Source organism: Hoplias malabaricus, chromosome X1 (genome assembly GCF_029633855.1).
Source record: "Hoplias malabaricus isolate fHopMal1 chromosome X1, fHopMal1.hap1, whole genome shotgun sequence".
In the NCBI taxonomy this organism is placed as follows: Eukaryota; Metazoa; Chordata; class Actinopteri; order Characiformes; family Erythrinidae; genus Hoplias; species Hoplias malabaricus.
This window is the reverse complement of record NC_089818.1, coordinates 12,773,927-12,798,561: the sequence shown is the minus strand read 5'-3', so window position 1 is coordinate 12,798,561 and position 24,635 is coordinate 12,773,927. Positions and strand designations below refer to the sequence as shown.

The 24,635-nt window shown below is 43.0% G+C and overlaps 1 protein-coding gene across 3 annotated transcripts in view; it reads left to right on the top strand.

Moving 5' to 3' along the window:
- Positions 1-24,635, top strand: part of LOC136675347 (rho guanine nucleotide exchange factor 4-like) — a 75,110-nt gene that overhangs the window by 12,663 nt on the left and 37,812 nt on the right. For 2 of the 3 annotated variants that reach the window (XM_066651834.1, XM_066651833.1), the window contains exon 3: positions 19,363-24,147. In XM_066651834.1, the coding sequence (XP_066507931.1) occupies positions 19,363-24,147 (4,785 nt within the window). Of the gene's footprint in view, positions 1-19,362; positions 24,148-24,635 lie in introns of those variants that run through there. The other variant, XM_066651835.1, reaches the window with a different exon arrangement.

Sequence of the window (24,635 nt, the reverse complement as noted above, 5' to 3'; positions counted from 1 at the left end):
GTCCACTACGCCTTCTCCTGAGACGCCTTAACAGCTTGTATCCGCTGTCTTTCTCTTAGGGACCAGTGTGTGTTGCATCACATCTAAATAAACTCAGTGCTGGGGTTTCGGGGTGGAGGGACGAGCAGCTGTCCTGGTTTACTGTCTCTGCCAGGACAAAAACATTGGGCTTTTTAAGGGAAACTTTGCCCGTTGCTATCATCAGCTCCGTCAGAAACATGACTCTGAAGCTGCACTGTGGGCTTTGCTTATTTATAGTTGCTGGAAGAGTGGAACAGCCGTAACTTTTCAATATTAAATTTAGCTTTTTATAATTATCCCCCATGGTTTTAAGTCAAAAGTGTCTCTTAATGTCCTTCATTTCTGCATGTTCAAGATGGTTTGCATGGTTGTGCTGGTCCTTTTCAATTAATTAGAATGTATGGTGGTCAGTTCTGATGGCCAGCTTTTTAAAGATGATGTTTTGTTTTTGGGTACAGCATTGTCCTCCTGTTCTTTTCAGTTTTTTTTTTTTAATCTCTAGTGAAAGCCGAATGTGCAACAAGGAAAACTGATCTCTGAGAACTGGGTCATGGACCCATGTTCAGTCCAAAAAAACAAAAACAGCACATGAGTAAACAGCACCTAAGTTTACCGCAGCCGTTGTTGTGGTTTTCAAAGCCAGAGGTTCCTGTTAGAGATGGGGTTTTGTGACGTTACAAGCTTCATTTCGCCGGGGAGCTTTGCTAGTGGAAAAGCGCCCAGCTAAAAGCGGGCCGAGCCGGGTTGAGTCAAGCCGATCCCATGTAGTGGAAAAGCACTGATAGTAACTGCAATACTGTCCACAAAAAAAACAAATAAAAAGTTTAATGTGTGATATTTCTGTTGTGTTTTATTCAGATACAAAACCCTGGGGTCAAACTGACCCCAAATAACACCACTGCGTACAGGATGGACAGGAAATATGTGCCCGACACTGTAAACTTAATCAGGTTAAGGTTATGTTTCACCAGTCTTCCTGATATTTCAGAAACTGTCATTAAATATGAAACAATCCTTTATTTACAGAAATTCAAATGTATTCACCCTGGGTTAAAGGAGCCAACTCACTCAGTACAGTGGGATGTCTATAAACAACTTAAAATATACTATTAATATAGAATATGGTACAATTATGTTCACTAATTAAAGGTACATTATATGTTTCATTGAAGGTGCCAACACAGTGACAGTTTTTCTGATAGTGAACACCCCTCTGTAAACCAGACATATGGAGGTGTCTTTGAACATGTGGAATGTGACAGACATCCACTACAGTATCCTTTATGATCTGTAAGTCCTGTAATAGCACATCTGTGCTCACTCTGCTGTTTCTCCCAGATTTCCCGTGGCCTGCAAATAACTGTCAAACATCTCAGAACAAAGACAATGATCTACAATCTGTCCAGACCAGAAATGCACAGAGAGTGTGGGAACAGCAATGTGAGGCTCTCTCTCTCTCCGTTGGCCTCGTCTTGGATGGTGCTGCTCCTCTCCAGGTGTTTATTCCACCGTTTTTAATGGCACAGATGTTTCTGATGAGTGTTATGTGGATATTCTGGCTAATCCCACACTGTCCCCATGCTCTGATTAATGTGAAATATGAGTTCTGTCAAGAATCTGGAATCCAGCGTTGGCTCTATCTTCAGGAGGCTGTGGGTTGGATCCGGGTGCTGCCTCCAGGGTGGGGGAGTCCTACTGAGCACAACTGACCTCAGTTTCTGGGTTGTAGGGTGGCCGCCTGGCACTTGCCTGTTGGCTGAAATGACAGATCTAGTCATTGTACGTTGTCCTCTGGTGCAGTGGGTTAGCCTCTGAGGTTCTTGGAGGAGGCATATACTCACCTCCGCCCTCATGTGGTTGTTAGGGGAAGACTGACAGGTCGGGGGTGTTACTGGCCATGGATAATACATTTAGAAAAATATATAAAGGGAAAACATCTCGAATCCCAGTGGTCATGCCATCGATCTATGTGCCTATGTCTATGATATGTCTATGTGCGTTGAGCTCTTATACAAATTTAATTAATTAATTCATTCATTATCTGTAACCGCTTATCCACTCCTCACAGGCCGTCACCTGGAGCTGTGTGACTGCGACACTACCTGCTGCATCACTGTGCCCCCCTCTTATACAACTTACTTATTGCAAAACCAATTTTTTTGTTCTCTGACTTTTAGATTTTAGATTTGGATTTAGATTTAGATTTTAGATTTTGTTCCTCTGGTGTGTGGAATAGGGGGAGTGATGAGTTGGAGTGGTGCGTTTGATCCAGAATCTATCACCAACGCCGGCACCATGGATGTGTTTAATAGAGGTGTGTGGGAATGTTTGACCAGTCTGGCATGATTAATAGGAGTGTGTGTGTGTGTGTGTGTGTGTGTGTGTGTGTGCGTGTGTGTTTATAAAACCAGGGACAGGTTTAACAGCAGTGAATAACCTCAAGTGAATGCCTTGAGTGCAGCACATAGCCAGGGGCCATTCAGATGAGCAGAATTTAACCCTTTAAAAGCCATGTATTAATATCATTACCAAGTTCCAGGCTGTAGTAGTGTAGGGGTTTGGGAGTTAGTGCTGAAGGCAGTTGAATGCAGGGGGTTGGTCAGTGGACAGTGAAGTATGTCCCACTAGGCACTGCAACCTGAAAGGAACCTTGTATTTGTTCTTGTTTCTGTAGTGTGTAATTTAGTGTCTGATTAAGTGGTGTTTATTTTAGTGGTGTTTAGTGGATGGACGGGGACAGTGGGCACTCAACACCACCATCCTTGTGACTAGGTGTGTATCCAATGATGTTGGCTCACCCAGTCACTCAGTTGCTAACATACTCTAACATATTCACTCACTCACTTACAAACACACACTTAAAGGGAACACCTGATATCCAACTACATATCTCTGCAGGCCAGAGGCCAGCAAGTGGGAGGGGCGTACGCAGCAAGTGGGCAGAAACCAGCGAGTGGGCGATCTATGTTTTGTGGGAAGTCGAGTATAGGAAAGGCAGCCTTTGTGATTTGAAAAAAGGGCATAGTTTCTCTCCAACAGAACTAGACACCCTCTACTATTTATATAGTTTAAAATATTAGGTTTCAGTGAAAACGAAATACATAGCACTTCTGATATTTTAATGATATATTTATGGTAATCTGATTATGGGGTGAACTGCAAACTTATGAAATCCATTAGGTCTCTCATGTCTTCAATCATTATTTTAATGTGATTACAGAATTATAGGACTGTATTATTTGTTTTGTTTTCAGCACAGTATTGGATTATATTCAGTTTAAATGTGTAAACCCTCAAGTAACACTATAGAAAATGGCCCACTATTCAAATAAATATTTAAAGCAGCTCCTTTCCATTAATGGACAAGGGAGAAATTATGCTAATAATTTGCAAATAATCATAATATTCAGCAAACCTACCATGACCACTCAATCATAGTGGGTGTATATGACAATATAGTCAGTGCATGTAGCTACAAGTTAGGTGAACTTAAGATGGAAGCTCACTGTAATGTAGTTATGGTGTAATGAATTCCAAGACACACACACACACACACACACACACACACACACACAGGTCCATTACATGCATGTAAATATTTAGCTGTTGATAATACTGAAATAACGTAATGACTGCCATCTAATCAACATTTCTTAATGTTTAAAATGAAAGTTGAAGAGACGTTCAAACACAGACGTTGAAAAGATGAATAAAACAATTTTGGTCCAAACGTCCATTGATGTTATTAATTGGCCATCACTTAACTGACATATTAAGATGGATTTTGGATGACATTTAAAATACAGACTTGATGGACTGACTATTTTTAGACCTAATTTGAACGTCAAGGGATGTTTTTTGTTTACTGGGTATCTCTTTCTTTCTTTCTTTCTCTCTCTCTCTCACCCTCCCTGACTGTTATTAATTGTTGTAACAGAATTAGTAGTTGGTGGCCTACTCCAAGCATGATGAGCTCCAGCGATGATTTGTTGGAAGATTGAAAGGATGTTGTGGAGTTAGAGAGTGAGAGAAGAGAGAAAGAGAATGAAAGAGAGAGAGAGATGCAAGTAATGGAGAGAGATTTCCTTGGTTACAGTTTCATCTGACTGCTGAAAGTAAACTTAAAAAAAGTGAGTAGTTCTGTGTGTGTGTGTGTGTGTGTGTGTGTCTATGTGTGAAAGGAGCGGGTGGTGGGGGCAGTCATTAAAACTTGACAGCTCTTTTATTCAGGGCTGATGATCAGGAGACTGGCTGAGAAGCACTGCGTCTCGCTGAGTCTGAATGGAGAAACTTTGCTGCTGCTCTTGTGGAAAGTTCAGGGCTTTGTTTCCAGAGCAACTTTCATCAAAGAATCCTTCACTCTCTCAGCCTTTAATCTCCCTCTCTTTGTCTTCTCTTCTTTACTGGAGAGCGGAACAAACTGGAGCGAAGATTTTTTTTCTTCCTCCGCTCTGATCTCCATGTGTGGAGTATGGCGTCAAAATGGGGCCAAAAAAGTATTGAACTGAAGAATGAATACGTTTTGTAAACCAAAACACTGAACTCAGAGACAAAAACACCATTTTCTTCGAGAGAATCGGGGCCGTCCAACCAAGGGAGTGAAGCCAAAACCTCCAGCAGCACTGCTATGTCTGATCCACTCTTATCAGCACAACACACATTAACACACCACCACCACGTCAGTCAGTGCAGCACTGAGAATGATCCACCACCCAAATCAAACCTGCTCTGAGGGGGTCCTGAGCATTGAGGAACATGGGGACAAATGGGGCTAACAAAGTGTGCAGAACTACTGATGGATTACAGTGTGAAAGTGTGGAACTACAGAGTGACCAGAGTGGACAGTGGAGCTGAGAGAGGGGACAGTGAGTGGATAGTGGAACTGAGACAATGGACAGTGAGAGTGTAGGAAGAAGTGGCTTGCAATATTTACCAGTCTCCCTGCACACGCCTTTTCTGGACACTAGAGGGAGCCACTCAGCCACGCACTCTACCATCCACAGTGTGAATAGAAGTGTGTCTTGCTCAGGTGTGTCTCCAGGAGGCAGTGTGTGTGTGTGTGTGTGTGTGTGTGTGTGTGTGGGAATTACTCCAGCTGCAGCATATTCAAGAACTTTACATTAAAGTAACAGTAAATTAAATAAGGGTGGCTCAGCAGGTAGTGTTGCAGTCACACAGTTCCAGGGACCTGGAGATTGTGGGTTCAATTTCCGCTCTGGGTGACTGTCTGTGAGGAGTGTGGTGTGTTCTCCCTGTGTCTGCGTGGGTTTCCTCCGGGTGCTCCGGTTTCCTCCCACAGTCCAAAAACACACGTTGGTAGGTGGATTGGCGACTTAAAAGTGTCCGTGTGTGTGAGTGAATGTGTGAGAGTGTGTGTTGCCCTGTGAAGGACTGGCGCCCCCTCCAGGGTGTATTCCCGCCTTGCGCCCAATGATTCCAGGTAGGCTCTGGACCCACTGCGACCCTGAATTGGATAAGTGCTTACAGAGTATGAATGAATGAATAAATTAAATAAAAACAAAATAATCATTACTATAAAATTACAAATAAATTATTATTACTATGGAGGGTAATGAAGACAAATTGAAACAAATTTATAATAAACGACTAAGCTTTGATTCAGTTTTAAGAATGAAATATTTCATTAATTATAATCTGAAAGAACTGTCTGTGTTTAGCTGTTTGTCTGTGTATAGGTGTGTGTGTGTGTGTTTATAAGCTCACACAAATGATGCATCTTTACAGTAAGCAGGATTTGGATTGATCTGTCTATCTGTTTGTGTCTCTGCCAACTTCTCTTTCTCTCTTACACATTCTCTCTCCCTCATATTTCTTTACTCATTCATTTTCTGCTCTTTATCTCTCTTTATTTTGATCCTTGTCCCTCCCTCACTCTCTCTCTCTCTCTCTCTCTCTCTCTCTCTCTCTCTCTCCCTCCTGCCAAAATAGCAACAAGAGAGCATGCAATAGCAGGCAGGAGCAAGGGAGAGAGACAGCCTAAAAAGAAGAAAGAGAAAGGGAGAGAAAGAGGGACATGGACTGAGAGGCAGATAGAGAGAGAAAGAAAGAGAGAGAGAGAGAGGGAGAGGGAGAGAGAAAGTTGTCTCCATGATTCTCTCGCTATGCTGAGTGTGATATATTTTCTACGCAGCTTCTTTGAGGTAAACACTCTTAACTCTTCCCTGTTTGTTTACAGCTCTGTGTGTATTTTTGTGCAGATATGTTTTTACCTGTTTTTGTGCCAGATGTTCTCTGTGTGGTTTTGTGTTTATGTACTTTATAATATCTAGATTTCTTTAAGTTATGGCGAGACTTGTATCTTTTAGGTCATAAATCTTTGCCCTGGAACTTGTGTTATGTAATACATCACTGAGTAATACAAAAACACTACAGGGTTCTTAAGGTGGAAATACAGGGATGTTAAGGAGGAGCTATGGATATTAAGGGGGAATTACAGAGATGTTAAGGAGATGTTCATATTGTCTTGTGTTAGGTGTATTGCTGTGTTTGTTTGGAAGGTATGTTGGCACAGGAAAAGAGAGTGTGCTGCGGGAGTTAAGTGTGTGTTGCGTAAGTTAAGTGTGTGTTATGGTGATCACCTTGGTAATGAATGAATCATGTAAACTCACATATTATATGAATGTCTCTGTTCACATTCACTCATGTCCTCTGTGTGTGTGTGTGTGTGTTTGTGTGTGTGCGTGCGTGCGTGTGTGTGTGTGTGTGTTAAGGTCAGGTCAAAGTTCTCATAACTAACAGATCCTTGTACCGTTCAAGGTCTGTGTGGTGTTGGTTAAACATGCTCAGTGTCACCCTTGGGTAATTATTACATACATACACAAAGGGTTTTACAATTGTCATGTATAATTATAACACTAATAATATAGTATCCATCCATCCATTATCTGTAACCGCTTATCCAATTTAGGGTCGCGGGGGGTCCAGAGCCTACCTGGAATCATCGGGCGCAAGGCGGGAATACACCCTGGAGGGGACGGCAGTCCTTCACAGGGCAACACAGACACACACACACACACAGACACTTTCAAGTCGCCAATCCACCTTGCAACGTGTGTTTTTGGACTGTGGGAGGAAACCGGAGCACCCGGAGGAAACCCACGCAGACACGGGGAGAACACACCAACTCCTCACAGACAGTCACCCGGCGCGGGAATCGAACCCACAACCTCCAGGTCCCTGGAGCTGTATGACTGCGACACTACCTGCTGCACCACCGTGCCGCCTAATATAGTATTAATACAAATAAATATGTTTGATTATGTATAGACATGAATTTATGAGACATGTATCTCATGGAAATATTTAAATGCTGTCACTAAATCTTTGTCTTAACTTTTGTGTTTAAAAAAAGGCCCCTGATTAGGTTTTTTTTACTGTGTTATAATTACATGTTTAATTTGACCAATAGAAGTAAACTGAAATGACTTGCATTATTTCACTTTATGTTTGCTTAATTTAAAGTAAAAACCATGTCTCCCTCCTGTTGTGATGTTATTTTGTGTATACTGAATGTAGGTGTAGTGCTAAAGGACTGTAGTGTGTGTGTGTTGATGACATACCGGTTAGGGGAATGCAGAATGCAGTGATTGTTTTACACTCTGACAGGAAAACAGAGAAGAAGAGATTAATTGGAGCTGAATGAGAAGAAAAACAGATTCACGAGAACCGAAAAGAGCACACACACACACACACCCCATTTAACACACAATTTAAACCCCACCCTGTCTAAAGCACAGCAGCCCCACACTTATACACAGAGTTGAAGTCCCACCCTCTCTAAAACAAAGTGTTTAACCCCCTCCTGGATTAAAGCATGACAGAAAGTCTAATAGACGTCAGGGCAGAAGTGTTACACTTCAGATTCAGGATGGAGTATTTTTTTTTTACCTGGCCATTGTTTATGAGATACTGATGAGAGAGTGGATTAAACAGACACAGAAGTCTGTACGAGATTGTGTTTAGCCTTTCAGACAAGGACAGGGATGTGGTTGTTTTATGAATTACATCAAAGCTCTTCATACCTTAGACCAGGGTTAGAAAAATGAAATAAAAACAGGAAAATGCTGCATGTGTGAGTTTCTGGGGCTGTGTTAAGCACGACTTGAGGTGCTGTCACATTTAGGTGACTGTTCTCCGCTGTTCTCACTGTTCTGGAGCTCAGCAGATGGCTCTGGAATCACAGTCTGAAATACTCCAACTGTAACAGACAGAACTCTGCATCATTTCCATATGTGTATCATATCTCACTCTGATCTGACCGCGCTGTAAACAGTGGATAAACCATGACTCTGTCCTGAGTCCCATTAAAACAGGTGGAAACTATCCCACTGTCACTGGAAAGCAATGAAGTTCAAGTATCCTAAACAGAACAGGTTCAAGAACAACAGTTCATTGGGTGGAAAAGGGCTAAGGGATAACCCACAACACTCCTCATTATGGAGAGGATGCCTGAGGACGCAGAGACCACCTGCAGTGCCACAGCCCCATCTGCCACATTAATGAATATTCTCTATTAGGGTTGGGTGGTAAACTATATACCTATATTTAAAAATGTGGACAGTATCTCAATGTGAGGCAGGGTAATTCAAAATTATGATGTGTGGAGTGTCAAATATCTGTTCCGTGTCTGAGTAATTATGTGGGAGCTCACTGACGGATGATGTCACACTCTCAGCTGTCCACTAAAGTTATGAGTTTAGTGCTGAGGTTGGGTTAAAAGAGAGGAATGAAGCTGAAAACAGAACATTCTCAGAAGACCTTTCACTTGACTTCACTTCACTCATGGGTATGAGGCTCTATCTCTAAATATGGATGATTTGAGTCTCAGTTCACTGGAAAATCACCTGCTGTGGTGTGCTAAACCACAAGTGCCTGTTAGCTGGCCAGCTGTGCTTTAAACAGTGTAGAACCATCTTATTTTGCTTTTTACATTTTCTGTTCCTCAAGAACCAGGTGTTGAAATTTGCTCTATCAGAAATACATTTTTATCATCAACACCCTGAACTGCACAGCGCTGAAAACACTTCACTTGAGTTTGTGCTCACAGATATGAGGCTCATGCAGCCCGACAGTGCAGACTCATCCCCACCCACACCCTGTGGTAATACATATACCATATTAATATTTTGAAAAATGTAGATACAGCCCATCCATATTCTCTATTAAGGCTGGTGACTTGTCTGTGACCCTCATAGAGCCCCCTGTGAACACCTCAGTATCAGAAAAGCTCATAAACAAATATTGTTCTAAAATGTTATTGCTGATGAACTGCAGAAACCTTTTCTCTCCAGCGTAAATCTGCAGAAGACCCCAACATGTCTCAGCTGATCTGTTCCTGAGAAATGTGTGTGTGTGACTGGAGTAAAGGGACTGTCTCCTGAGAGGAGGGGGAGGAGTGAGATGGAGTGTGTGAGGGTGATAACATCACTGCTGGAATGTAAACACACTCCGCGAGGAATTATTAAGAGTAGGAGGACAGTTCGACCCTCACAAACACAGACACACACTGGACCTGCTCACACACGTGTTACACTCGCTGTCTTTAAAAGCTGGTGTGTACACGTGTGTATTAAAAAACATTTAGTGTGTGTTTTGCTCCGTGTGAAACTCAGTTGAGCCCCATTGGTTAGAAACATGACCAAAAAAGGAAAAGCAATCACCTTCTCTATGTTTTAATTCGTCTGTTGCTCTGCATATGTTGTTACCCCCCCACCCCTTTTCCTTTGTTCTTAAAGGGTCAGGACCACCACAGGGCAGGTATGATTTGGGTGGTGGATCATTCACAGCACTGCAGTGACAGTGACCTGGCAGTGGTGTGTTAGTGTGTGTTGTGTTGGTATGAATGGATCAGACACAGCAGTGTTGCTGGAGTTTTTAAAGCATTTGGTGTCACCAACCGTCCTGTGTCCACTGATTAGAAGACTAGAGGACAACCAACACAAGCTGTGCAGAGAGAGATAAGCTATTTTATGAACTCTGTGAATGTTCAATACAGGCTGAACTGAGAGAGTGAATGTTACCCAGAAGACGTTAAAGCTGTGTTCCTTTTCACACACTTTTCACAGAGCCTGTAGCTGACACTATAAAATCCTAAAAATGCAGTTCATCCACATTCAGCCACACAGTGTTTTTAGTATTCTGTTTTTTTTGTGTGCTCTAGAACCAGGTGATCCATGACACCCTGAAACTGATCAACCTACTCCAGACTGTGACGAAAAGTCTGAAGGAGCTCATTGGTAAAGGAGATTTTCTTCTGAAAAAGGATTTACAGTAGATATTTCAACATAGCTGTGAGGATCTGATGGTGTTCAGCCTCATAATCATCAGTGAGGTTCTTAGTGATTAGTTCAGAATTAGTTCAGATCATGAGACATGGACACATTGTGTCACAGTCAAGAACAAATCAAGGACATATCGAGTCCAAGTGCAGACAGAGTCCAGGACACATTGAATCGGAGTCAAGGTAGAGTCTTTGACAGATTTGGTGCTTTTCCACTGCATGGTTGATTTGGCTCGGCCCTGTTGATTCAGCATTAGACAAATGTGGTCCTGGAACTAGAGGTGGGCGATACCGGGAATTTTGGTATCGATCCGATACCAAGTAAACTGCTAGTCTTCACCACGTGCCGGTGCAGCACGGTTCGGGGGTGGGTGTGGGGGACTCTTTGGAACGTCACGGAGCAATAACAAAAGGCGGGGGGATGCGCATGCTGCTCTGCGCTGAGTCACACATGGACTTTAGTGGGAGAGCAGCAGGAGAGAAAATTGAGTATTGATCAATACCAATACCAGTGTTGATATCGATATTATCGATATTTGGATTGATCCGCCCACCTCTACTTAGAACCAGGTTCTTTTTTTTTAATCTGCTCTCTCAGTGCAGATATCCAGCTCAATGTTACCACCGCAGTTTGTTGTGGTTTTCAAAGCCAACTGTTCCTGTTGTTTTGAGATGTTGTTTTGAGACTACACTGGGTATGTTACGGGGGAGATGTGGGGGTTGTGCCGATCCGATGCCATGCAGTGTAAAACTGCCATTTCAGTCAGAGTCAAATCTAGGACAAGGCAGAGACTGGGACACACTGAGTCAAAGTCAAGTCAGAGTACATCAGTGTGTTCTGGATCCTGGTCGTGTGACCGCGACCATACTCGGCTCTGACACACTCCGTGTAGAGTGTGTGGGTCAGTGTGTGTGTGATGAGTGTGGGAGGTGTTCAATGTTCTTGACTCAAAGGAAAATCCTTATCCGACTTTGTGGAATATTCTGAAGTCCATGACAGGACAACCCCACAACTCCAGGGTTGTGTCAGAGTGACCGGTGAGGAATGTGGGCTGTTGGGATGTATATAGTTTTCTGCTCGTGTTTTCCAGCAGTCTCTCTGTGGTCTAAGATGACCTCATTTGTTTTGGATGATGTCACACGTTATCAAATCTCATCTCCTGTCCTCTATGATGTTGGTGTGTGTCTGGTATTTTGTGAGCGTGTGTTTATTTTGTAATGACTGCAGTTGAGCAATTAAAATGTTCCTTGATGTTCATTGTGTTAGAAACAGAATATATGAACCGAAACGGTCACTGTGGGGGTGCCCTCAAGGGAACATATACTGTACCTTTAATTAGTTAACATATTTGTGAATTATAATAATTGTAGATTAAGTTCTGTTAATTTCATATACCCAATTTTACCTCTAGGTATTATGTTTTTTTTATTTTACAAAGTACTGTAAAGAAAGATTACAGATATCGCTGTCTCCTGTATGTAATGAACATTTAGGGAAAACAACTGGACTTTAACAACACTGCTGTAGCTTACAAAGGTACATTAAATTGTTTGTACTTTTAAAGACAATAATGTTCCAATAGAGTACCTTTATCTCTGAGAGTGTATGGACTGTGTTTATCATTCCTCTGATTAAACACAACAGGGCTTAATGCTGACATCTCCACACTCTGCTCTGAATAAGCTCTCATGCTTTCTCCAAAAGTAACACAGTGCTTCCAAGAGGAGAGCAAGCCTTGTTCTTTTCAACAATGATAGCCAACGTGGATCACACAGAGATGCTCAGATTTTGCTCTGATTTATTCCACTCTTCGCAGAGTGAATGTGCTAGCACCAGGACTCCTCTGTCAGCAGAGTCACACCAGGAGATAACCTAACTCTACCTGTGCATTTCCATTGGGTGTGATGGGCACTAGGGAGCCTGCACTGATTCTACTTTGTTATGAAATAGCCCTTATTCTGACCTAGTGTCAGAGAATCTCAACCTCATGTGGGAGACCAACTCTATGGAGTCTATTCTGTCCCATATTCCCATATTAGCAATGTAGAAATAATTAAGAATAAAGAGTTTGATACTGCGCTGTCATGAATCTGAGCTGAGAATGGCCTTGGGTGATTTGTGTGTGTGTTCCTGCTCTGTATTAGATCATCCTCACTGAGGTGATGTCATACAGTCAGAATAAGTTGAACACTGTTCTGTAGTGAGATTTTAGGCTCTGCCCCATTGGAGCCCCATTGTTTTCCACTCACCACGTCTCTGGTTTTCTCACAGAAGTCTGTTCAGAGGAGTTTTAAAAACTTACAAACCCTAACTTCAGAAATATTTGGTCAGTAGTAAAATAGACAAAATTTTCTGTGACCTGTAACTCCTCTTTGACCTGTACTTCCACACAAGCTTAACTTCACATCTGTGCTGGACCTTCATCAGTGTGTGTGTGTGTGAGTGAGAGTGTTAATGAGAGAGAGAGAGAGAGAGAGAGAGAGAGAGTGCGGGGTAGGGGGAGTGGATGGGGGAGCTGGTGTTGTCCCTGGGGGGAGTGAGGGAGTGATGTAGATGTGGGCAATCAAAACACACTGACATCATACAGAGCAGCACTGGGCCTAATTATCTCTCTCGCTCTCTCTCTCTCACACTCTATCTACCTACTCCCTATTACATCCCCCATTCTTTTCTGCTCTCTCTCCTTCTCTCTGCTTTCTCACACTGTGTTCACTCTCTTCTCCCTTTCTTTCTCTTCCTCATCTCTCTATTCTCCCTGGCTCATTCCTTCCCTCTCTCCCTTACAATCTTTCTTTCTTTCTCTTATTGTTCTTCTTTCTCTCTTACTCTCTGTCTCTCACCCTCTAATAACAACTGTGTAGTAGATTTGGGAGTTTGGGCTGCTCCTCCCTGAAAGCAGGACTGGATCTTTCACACTGTAATAAATCACTGTAATGAGTGTGTGTGTGTGTGTGTTTTTAATATTAGACCTGTTGTACTGTGAGAGTCTGAAAGTTGTGGATGTAAACAGTGGAGACTGGAGCAGATGATGACTCCAGGTCACTGGCATTTTCTCGCCCTGTCGCCCTGCAGTCAGCATTTACTTTGGTCAGCGTCCTCTCTAACAGCCAGTGTAACTCGCTCACTGTTTACTCCAGGGGTCCTTACTGTATGTACAAGACCAGGCTTTAGAGAACAGAGGGAGACTCTTCAACTCAGAACTAAACACTGCCTTTAGAATTGCCTCACCCTCGTCAGACTCTGTCCAATCACAGCACTGGACCTGTGTTTATGTGAGCACACGAAGACGAAATTAAACAAAACAGCAAAACAGACACAATGTGTGTAGAAAAATAAGTGCACTGAGTAAAAACAGAAAAAAATGGGAACGGAGAAGAAAGCACTAAGCAAAAATGGCTAAAAACCAGAGCTTCTGCTCCTCGCTCCTCACTGCTGTGTGCTTGGGTTGGGTGAAAAGCGAGCGGCTCATTATAATTTAAAGGAACAGGAGATGAAAAGTATTTACTATAAGTTAGTCTTTTATTATCCCACAGGGGGGAATTTGCATTGTTACAGCAGCAGAGTATAAAAATAAGCAAATATAGGGCAATAAGTAGGCAATGGTGCACATTATACAAATACAATATATAAAATATGCTGTAGACATAAATATGTAAACATCTATTAGCAGAGAAATAGAATAAAAAAAAAGTAAATAAAAATACTGTACAATAAACAAGTTCACAGCATGAATATTGCACATAAATTGTGTTGGTACTGCACAGGTACTATTCTGTTACAGCATTTACAGGTAATGAGGTATAGCATTAAATATTGCACATTAAATAGATTAGTAAATGATGTGGCTCCATATAGTACATTAGTGATAGAGTAAGGTCCATGTAATGTGTTTAGGATAGGGTGAGGTATGAGTCCATCATGTTTTTATGACAGAGAAGTGTCTGAATCTCTGCTTGGGGAAGTTCTGATTGTGCAACTGTTGGTATTTGACAGAACGTTTCTCAGGATTATTCTCAGTTTAATCCTCTGTCCTTGTTTATCTGGGCTTGCTTAAACCTGCCTAGATCTTTACTCCAGAGAAATGAACAGACTCCAGAACAGGTCTGAAATAAGAGTGTTTTTAAAGTGAAAGTAGTGCTGGTGGAGTCCCTGACACACAGCTGCAGGGGGTGCTGCAGGGTCTCGAGGTCCTGGGTGGGACCCTCTACTCCGGTCACTGTCTGTGAGGAGTGTGGTGAGTTTTCCCTGTGTCTGTGTGGGTTTGCGCCTGGTGCTCCAATTTCCTCTTACTGACCAAACAAGTGGGTGACACCGTCCACAGGTGTGAGTGACTGTGTGTGTGTGTGTGTGTGTGTGTGTGTGTGAGACACTGTCCACAGGTGTGAGTGACTGTGTGTGTGTGTGTGTGTGTGTGTGTGTGTGTGAGACACTGTCCACAGGTGTGAGTGACTGTGCGTGACACTGTCCACAGGTGTGAGTATGAGTGACTGGGTGAGTGTGTGGCACTGTCCATGGGTGTGAGTGACTGGGTGAGTGTGTGGCACTGTCCATGGGTGTGAGTGACTGGGTGAGTGTGTGGCACTGTCCATGGGTGTGAGTGACTGGGTGTGACACTGTCCACGCGTGTGAGAGACTGTGTGCCCATAGGTGTGAGTGTGTGGCACTGTCTACGGATGTGTGTGTGAGTACAGGTGTGAGTATGAGTGACTGGGTGAGTGTGTGACACTGTCCACAGGTGTGAGTGATTGTGTGAGTGTGTGACACTGTCTACAGGTGTGAGTGATTGTGTGAATGTGTGAAACTGTCCACAGGTGTGAGTGATTTTGTGAGTGTGTGACACTGTCCACAGGTGTGAGTGATTGTGTGACACTGTCCACATGTGTGAGTGACTGTGTGAGTGTGTGACACTGTCCACGTGTGTGTGAGTGTGTGACACTTTCCACAGGTGTGAGTGTGAATGACTGGGTGAGTGTGTGGCACTGTCCATGGGTGTGAGTGACTGGGTGTGACACTGTCCACGTGTGTGAGAGACTGTGTGTCCATAGGTTTGAGTGTGTGGCACTGTCTACGGATGTGTGTGTGTGTGTGTGTGTGTGTGTGTCTGGGTGAGTGGGTGACACCGTCCACAGGTGTGAGTGTGTATGTGACTGACTGTGTGAGTGTGTGACAGGGTCCACAGGTGTGAGTGACTTTGTGTGTGTGAGTGACATTGTCCTCAGGTGTGAGTGACTGAGTGAGTGTGTGGCACTGTCCATGGGTGTGAGTGACTGTGTGTGTGACACTGTCCCCAGGTGTGAGTATGAGTGACTGGGTGAGTGTGTGGCACTGTCCATGGGTGTGAGTGACTGGGTGAGTGTATGGCACTGTCCATGGGTGTGAGAGACTGTGTGTCCACAGGTGTGAGTATGTGGCACTGTCTACGGATGTGTGTGTGTGTGTGTGTGTCTGGGTGAATGTGTGACACTGTCCACAGGTGTGAGTGATTGTGTGAGTGTGTGACACTGTCCACAGGTGTGAGTGATTGTGTGAGTGTGTGACACTGTCCACAGGTGTGAGTGATTGTGTGAGTGTGTGACACTGTCCACAGGTGTGAGTGATTGTGTGAATGTGTGACACTGTCCACAGGTGTGAGTGATTGTGTGAGTGTGTGACACTGTCCACAGGTGTGAGTAATTGTGTGAATGTGTGACACTGTCCTCTCTCTTTTTCTCTCTCTCTCTGACATTGGTGTAAGTAGTAAAGCTCATTAGAGTCTTTGTAATGCTGACTGTAAATATCCTGGCTGTGATTAATGCAGGACAAAGGTATGTGTGTTTTTCTGAATGGAGTCTCTGAGTGCGAGAGGTCAGTGGTGGACGTCATGTGCACTGCCAATGAGAGCAGGGTTTATTCCTGGACTTTACTGGACACTGTCCAACAGATTATGTCTCACACCTTCATCCACCTAGTTTACTCCCATTCGTCTTTTTCACCTGCTGTGCTTTAGGACCTTGTTTACCATCACAGATCACCACACTCCAGGAAATGCCCTGGAGCAGCTGCACATGATCTGAAGTTCTTCATACCCAGTGGCAGGTGTTGGCAAGATGGTCATAAAGTCCATCAGCACTGTCCCGTACGCTCTCTGGAGACATGTAACACCAACACCAGTTGCACCCCCAATTAATAGTGATCAATTAGAAAAAAATATGTTGATGACTTATTTTTCACAACAAATAAAAGATCAGAACTAAATAAAAATAATTGTTTGTATATGAGAAATAAGACAAAATATCATGCACTGTTTATCAAGAAATAATACCTTGAAAATAGTAAAACCACAAGGCACATTCTTGACACATAAAGGAACACTATGTAATATTTTTACCTCAAAGTTACACCTTCCACATCATTGTGATGCTTCACTGAGCTGTAACAGGGAGAATGAAGCCTCTGTCATTGCTACTCCATGCTCAGCACTGCAGAATCTACACTGCGTAACTTGTGGAGGAGGGTAGGAAAATATACAATCTCTCCCTCCCTCTCTCCACTGATTTCAGTACAGGTCTCTAAACATGAAGTACACTAGGAAAGGTCCCAGGGTAAAAACCCAAATTTGACTTAGTGTTCCTTTAAATGGATTAAATTTAGGGACTAAAACCGGACTAAACATTTTTTCATTGAACTAACAATAACTTAATGACTAAAATAAAACTAATATGAATACACATTTTAGTCAAAAGATTGAAATCAGCTGCCAAAATGAACACTGGTCAGTTTCACTGCTCCTCAGTCCAGACTGGTGGGCTTTATACCCCTCTGGTGGACTCTTGGGATTGGTCATAATGACCTCAGCCTCATGTGCAGCTGCTCCAGTGTGCCCCTTTAGGTTGCGTACATATTTGGACACTGCACTGAAGCTAGAGGTGCCGGATGTTCTTCAGCAGCTTGCTTGACTCTACCTTGTTTGATGCCTCCTCTCTTTAATCCAGCTTCTTAGTGTCTGGTGTCATTTTGTTGACGAGGCTGGATTAGAGGCAGAGACACACACTACTTGGGTTTGAGTGTGTCCCTCTGCTTTTAAAATGGACTGGAGGACATGCAGAGGGTTTGGCAGCCTTCTCTGGAGACCAGTACTTCAGTTTGAGACTTCCTTGGTTTTTAAAAAATGCTCTTTTATCTTTCAAAAGTTAGTTTGAGGTGGTCCCAAACACTCACTTTTTTGCAGAAGAAACCACAATTTTTGGGAAACTAACACAGGACACCCCTCATCCATGGATTTGATGGAGGTCACGGACCTGGAAAGAGGAGGAAAAACCATTGAGCACTGAAGTAAAAGGAGATAATGGAACCTGATGGAGTGAAAGGAGGATGGTTGAAGGAACTGTGTTCTCGCTTGTCGTTCAGGAGACTTTTGGCAGCTTGGCTTTGGGTGGATGTGGGTGTAGCTTTGGATTGGATTTTGGCTCGTGTCTGTGTTTTAATGAAGGGCTACGCCTCTGTCTTGTGGCATGTGAGTAACAGTCGTAGGCCTGTTGTGCAAGTGTGAACCTGTGTGGAGGTAGAACGGTGTACATGTGTTTTCAGAACAGTTTCAGATATGTTTAGGTCATATTTAGTCAGTTACATAGCTTACTGTACACCTCTCTGCTGGAAACAGATGCTGGAACATTGCCGTGAGGACACAATGTCATATATCTGCTTAAATTTAGTGAAATTATCTGTACACTGTTGGGGGGCTTTATGCCCATATAAACCTCCTCTGCACTTTACATGTTAAAACATGGACTGAAGAGTTAGTTGTATGTGGTTTCATGGCATGAGCTCCTTAAGGTTACGTTAGGGTGGAGCTCAGAAATGTTTACACTCACTCCCTCACAGAGAAAAACTTGGAAACACCCCATGAAGGCAAGAATACACACCAGTGTGTGTGTGTGTGTGTGTGTGTTCATGTTCATTCATGTTTGGACGTCTGGAGGGCGGTGTAGTGGAATTATTGAATGATTCAAAGTTGAGGTGTTTCAGATTCTGCACTAAATGTTATGTAACTGAACTCCAGAACCAGTACCTGTGTTCCCTCCAGGTGTGAGGATTACAGACTTTAAGACATAGCTTTGTGATTACCATCCATTCTGCTGGGATCAAACATGTCGCCTTGTATCACCATCTTTGATGTTTATTAGTTTTAATTTGAAAGCTCCAGCTGTAGAATAGAAACACTCCAATATACAATCATTCATTCATTTATTTTCTCTAATCAGTGGTTTACTGCATGATACTGTAGTACACTGTATCTGAAGTATAATGCACAGAGTGTATGAGTGGGTGTGTGTGTAATGAAGCCAACTCGGACAGTGGTCTCTTACTGTCCCTGACTGACATCTCAAATTGGACTTGAGAGTAAAAGAGGTGCAAGTCCTTGTTAACTTTCTGTGGAGGAGGAATAGTAAATGAATACCGTGGGCTGCACCCTTTTGTTGCTCTAGTATGAGTGGATCAGACATAGCAGAGCTGCTGGAGTTTTTAAATCCTGTGTCCACGCACTGTCCACTCTGTTATACACTCCCAACTTGTAGATGTAAAGTCAGTCACTTTGCTCTCATTTTCTCAGTTTTTACTCCGTGCTCCTATTTCTGTGTGTCCATTGTCTGTTTCAATATGTTTAACCTTGTTTTTTGCGCTCTCACATAAACGTTGGTCCAGTGCTGTGGACAGACTCAGATGAGGGGGTGGGACACTTCTGAAGTCTCTGCACTTGACGTCAGAAGCGGAACAGAATCAGAACGACTCGTTTTATCCCATGTTTCAGAAAACATGGCTGTCCGCAGAAAACGGACTGGATGTTCTTGTTTCACAGTGTGTGGGTTAGTGGACTAAAGATTCACACATTAATGCTCACATGCACTGAGCTGTGAAAATGAGGTTAGATGGAATGAGATTTATTGAGAAATATTAGATACACCGTAGATTTAAGATGGTGGTATGCAAGATCATGTTAAGCAGTGATAACACTTCTCTTACTGGAATGAATGATTAAAACATGTTCTCTTTCTCTCGTTAGGCTCCTTCCATTGAAGCTGATAAAGCTGACAGTTCTGAGGATGGACAGAGTTCAAAGCTTCAGGAAAGGACGGAGTCAGCAGCAGAGGAGTCTCAGGACACGACAGAGGAGTATTTAGAAGCTCCATCATGCAACAGCTCCACTCTTTCTGACTTTAGTAATGAAGATGATGAATGTTTTCAGATGACCCTCAGCTCTGAGTCTGGCTCTTTCTGTGGAGCTCATCTGGACTTTCCCAAAAACTCTGCTGGATTCAGAGAGAGGGGTTTGCTTGGTGGAGAGCGCCATCATGGATGTTCTGATGGGAGATCCGAGATCATTCTGGAGGCAAATGAAGAACAAGACACTATGGCTTTGGCAGGAGGCTGTAGTGGGATGAGTTTAGATCTTCCAGGTCAAAATGAAGCTGCAGATTGTTCATCTGGTACAAACGCATCTGAGGAAGCTAGACTTCCTAATATCTCTAATCCTGAAAGAACCTGGTTGGCAACAAATTATTTGACTGAATTGCAAAAGCCTGATTCTAAAGGATCCTTCTTCGGAGCTCATCAGGACTCTCCCAAACTCTCGACTGGCTTCAGAGACATGGTTTCTCTGGGTGAAGATAATTCTTCTGATGATATTCGTTGGAAAACGGATGGGAAGCATCCCAATCAGGAGTCAGATAAAACATCAGACACTGTGCCATTGACAAAAGCTTGCAGAGGGATGATTTTAGAAATTCCAGGACAAGATGAAGCTGTCGATTTCTCACCTTTTACCATCTCTTCTGAGGAAGCTGGACTTCCTCCTATATCTAACCCTGAAAAAGCCTGTTTTGCACCTAAACACTCGACTGATTTACAAAAGCCTGACTATGAAGACGCATGTATAAACACACTGAGGGATTGGTCAGATGACTGTCCTTTAAACACAGAATCACAAATTGTACCCAATAATGAACTTGACCCAGAAGGAGATTCAGGAGAAGTGACCCATTCAGAGAGAGATAAAAACAAACTGAAACACTCAGATGGTGAAATGTATTTGCAAACACCACAGCTTGATTTGAGAGATACAGAAGTGGTTGAACGACTTGATCAAAATCAAACATTTTGGGTCAAGTCTGAAGGCAGTTCACAGCATAAAACTCACTCCTGCTTTTCACATGCATTAAATAAGGACAACCTTGAACCAGAACAGCAATCTAATATTAATTATGAGCTTCTACAACTTTCAGACAACTGTCTTCCCCATCCTGAGTGTCTTACATCTTTCAAAAAGTTTGAGGAACACTTTTCCAGGGGTTGTGAAGGTGATAGACTCATTTATAAAGAGGAGAACGTGTTAGAAGCATCCTGTGTTGGTAGAAATACTGTTCACTGTTTAGTGGAGGGAGGTTCCTCAAGTTTGTCTATTGATAATAGTTGTGTTTTGCCAGTTTTACCACATTTATCTCATTTGTCTATCAGTGAACACCCTTCAGACTCTGATCAGAGCTTGATTCTGTCTGAAACTGATGCAGTGGACAACAACCACAAACATAACAATCTAGATTGCACTGAAGCACCTAATTCTAAGGACAGCAAGCAAACTTTAAGTCAAAGAAAAAAGAAAGTAATTTTAGGCCCAGGTTCAATTACATTTAAAAGCACGGACACTGTAGGTCCACTCAGTTCCAGTTTGAGCACTACTGTAGACGATAGCACTTTAAAAAATTTTAGGGAAACCACTCCAGCATCCATGAAGGGATTCACAGTCATTTCACAGAAAGAGCAAGCAGTCATTTATTCAGAGAACTCTGATTTCATCGACTCTCATGTGATGCAGCCTAAAGAGGGTGGGCTTTTTAACTTTGCTGGCTTCCAAAAAAATGCTGTAAGTCAATGTCCAGGGATGTTTGAGACAGTTCTATGTGAGTCTGCAGATCCAGTTAGTCCTACGGATGTTTGCTTTGAGTTCTGTGATGAACTGCCCCCGAACTGTACACAAAAAACAAACTGTGATTTAGCTGATCTGGCCAAAATAGAGATAACAGTGTGTCCAAAACAGAGTCATACACCAGGCAATCTGTCCTCCAAACAATCACAGCATGAAGAATCCACTAAATCACTTACATCTGAGCAAGGCGTAAGCATTTCAGGTGATGCAAGCTCTGGTTTTTGTGTCCGACCACAGTCTGACAGTGCTGTAACACCAATACACTGTGGTGCAAGTCTCAGAACAATCTGGGATTATGGTTCAGACAATAACAATAACATTAAGACTGTTACCACTGAGGCACCAAGCACTTTACTTCAGCAGGAACACAACAGTGGCCAATCATTTTTGGAAGAAGGCTGCTACTATTCAGGCCTTGATATTAACGACAGCTTAAAGGCTATTACACAGTCTGTACTCAGTCCAGAGTTAAAACAAGGCCATTTTGACCATATTCATGGTCACCAAAATATATACTGTGTGGACAGAGATGTTCAAATAGGTACAAACAACAGCATAAATGCTCTGACACCTTCCCCTAAGATACTGTGTATTTTACCAGAGCAGAAACACAACAGATTAGAAACATGCCATTCATTTTTAGAAGAAGAACGTTACAACACATTCACGAGTTTAGAAAAGCAACCTTCAGCCTGCCCACAGTCCTCTGAAACCATAACAGAACAGGATATTGCTTTCACACTCAATTTAGAAGCTGGTAAAATCTCTGAAGACTCTTCTCAGAAGTCTATCAGTGATTACCTTGTGGAGAAAGAGGACCATCTGCACTTCTCTGCAGTAAACGGAGATCAGACAGCAGGCGTTTTTCAGCTCAAGGAGGCATACGTCACAAGGCAGGGCAATTCTGCACATCCAGATGGTCAACACTGTCAAAATCCACTGATATCTGGGGAATCTGAAGTCTCAGAGTGTCCCAGTGTCATTTCTGAATGCAGACAGGAATATCCAGACCTTCTTAGAGAGGAAAACATGTTTCTATTCAGTGTTGAAGCATTAAGAAGCTCTGAGAGAATATTAAGCACAGGTTTCTCTGAAGAATCTGGTCATGGCAGTGATTCTTTGTCCAGAACGGTTGACATTAGAGGGAATCTCTGTTCAGAACCAAGCTCGAAAATTGAGATATATCCATTTACAGATGTTAGTGTTGGCATGCTTTCTGTCACCAATCTGGAGCCCATTATGGAGATGGATCACTCTCAGGAGAGCCCAATTCTAGCAGGGAGAGAGAGAAGTTTGGAAATACAGCAGAAGAAAGTATCATTTGAACATTTTGATGCCTCCAGCTCAACAGTAGATACCTCCTACCATTCGGATATTGGTTATATCTCTTGTAAACACGAAACTGAGGGGATCAGCAGTGGTTCCTCAGTCAAAAAAGTGTGTTTTGTTACTGACCAACCAGAAGATAAGAACATAGTCATTCCTGAAGCAAATGGGAGGGCTCAAAGTGGGAATTTTGTGACTTCCAACTCTCAAGACCTGGAGTCCATCAGTATAAATGATGTAGAAGAAGACAGCATCCAGTCTTATGCAGGAAGTAACTGCTATGTCCAAAGCCCAACAAAGGACAAAGAAGCCAAGAGCAGCTCAACAAGCAAAAGTTCGAGATTCTCCATGTTCTCCAGGATTCCCTCTTTCCGCAAGGCCAAAAGAGACACAAACGCAGGCTACAAAGATGAGCCAGAGACCAAAGTATCTGCACTGGATGAAGAAGAAGGGAAGGAGGTAATATTTCACAGTTCTCCCAAACATAACAGGGCCCACTCTTCCCTCCATAGAGCTCATATGTCTCACAGTACGGAGCATTTATTGAAATATGGAGACCACACCAACAACGACATCTTTGAGAAAGCCTTCGCCTTGACCTGGGAGAATATGGAGAAGGGTGGGCGGTCCAAATCCATGCCAAGCGGCAAGCCACCCAAGCAGAGCAGCAGATATGGTGATCTATTGAACTTCAGGAGTTCACCCATGATGGAAGCTTTCAACCAGAAGAAGAGTAAAAGCAGCGATAACCTCAATTTGAGGCTGAAGTTGGCCATGGCCAAGTCTCTGTCCAGTTTTTTTGAGATCCGATCCAGTGAGAAGGAGAAGGAGAAACAGCAGCAGGTCCAAAATGAAGATGCAAAGCCCAGGAAGAAACCAAAAGTGCCTAAAGAGAGAGAGTTGCTCAAGAGGACTTTCTCTGTTCCTACATCCAAGTCAACACATCATAGCCAAAGAGACTTGGCGTCAAGCATGGCTCAGAGTGGACGGGATCTCCAGGAATCCCTGGAGAAGAGATTGAAAAACTCCAATCCCCTGAGCAACAAGACTAAACCAGGGACTGAACCAGAGATGGACTCAGACGAGAGCTCAGTATCTAACGGCCTCTCTCCAATACACTTGGATGCTTTTGAGACTGTAGAAGACGAGGAATACTTTCATGCTCCAGTTCATCCGACAGTGTTTGCTCTCGCCAACCAACTGTCTCCGACCTGGGCCAGATCTCTGGGATCCTTCGAAGGTCTTAATACTCCAATGAGGCCGATGAGTCCCAAGCCCCAAAGCCCTGGATTGTGGACCCACCGGAAGAGCTTCTGCTTTCCCTCAAGATCCGTGGCTTCATCTCTCTGCTCTCTGGCTCAGGGCCAGAGTCTGGAGGGGCTTACAGATTTTCCACAGAGAGCAAACTCTTTCAGACGCAGAGCTTCACAGCTAGCATCAACCCAGTCTTTCGACTCTGGGTATTTATTGGAGGAGAGCAGTTCTGGCAGCCAATCCCAGACCAGCCTGGTCTCCACTGATTCCAGGAACGAATATGAGGTGTGTAGAAGGAACAGTTGGATGATTTTTTTTTATCATTTAGTAATTTCATAGCATTTGGGCTAATGTACATATAATCAGTATTTAGCATTCTGTCACATACACTTTTTTGCATTACAGACTATTAGACTGTTAATTAGTTAATAAACTATTAATATATGGCATAGGGATGGGCGGTATCCACATTGTCCATACCGTAATACCGTCTCAAAATATTATCTTGATATACGGTATTACCATGCGGAGGAGTGCTCTGCCAGGCTGCACTGAGCCTTATATATGTGAGCACAAAGTCGAGTGAATTTAGCTAAACACAGCCTGACAGTGCACACTGACACACATGTTGACGATAAAAACCTGTTTCAGGGAGAGCAAATTTCAGCGACGGGTACTGAAGGAACAGAATAGTTAGAAAATAAGCGAAATAAGACAGTGTATACTGTTTAGAAGCACAACTGGCACTAACAGGCACTTATGGTTTAACATAC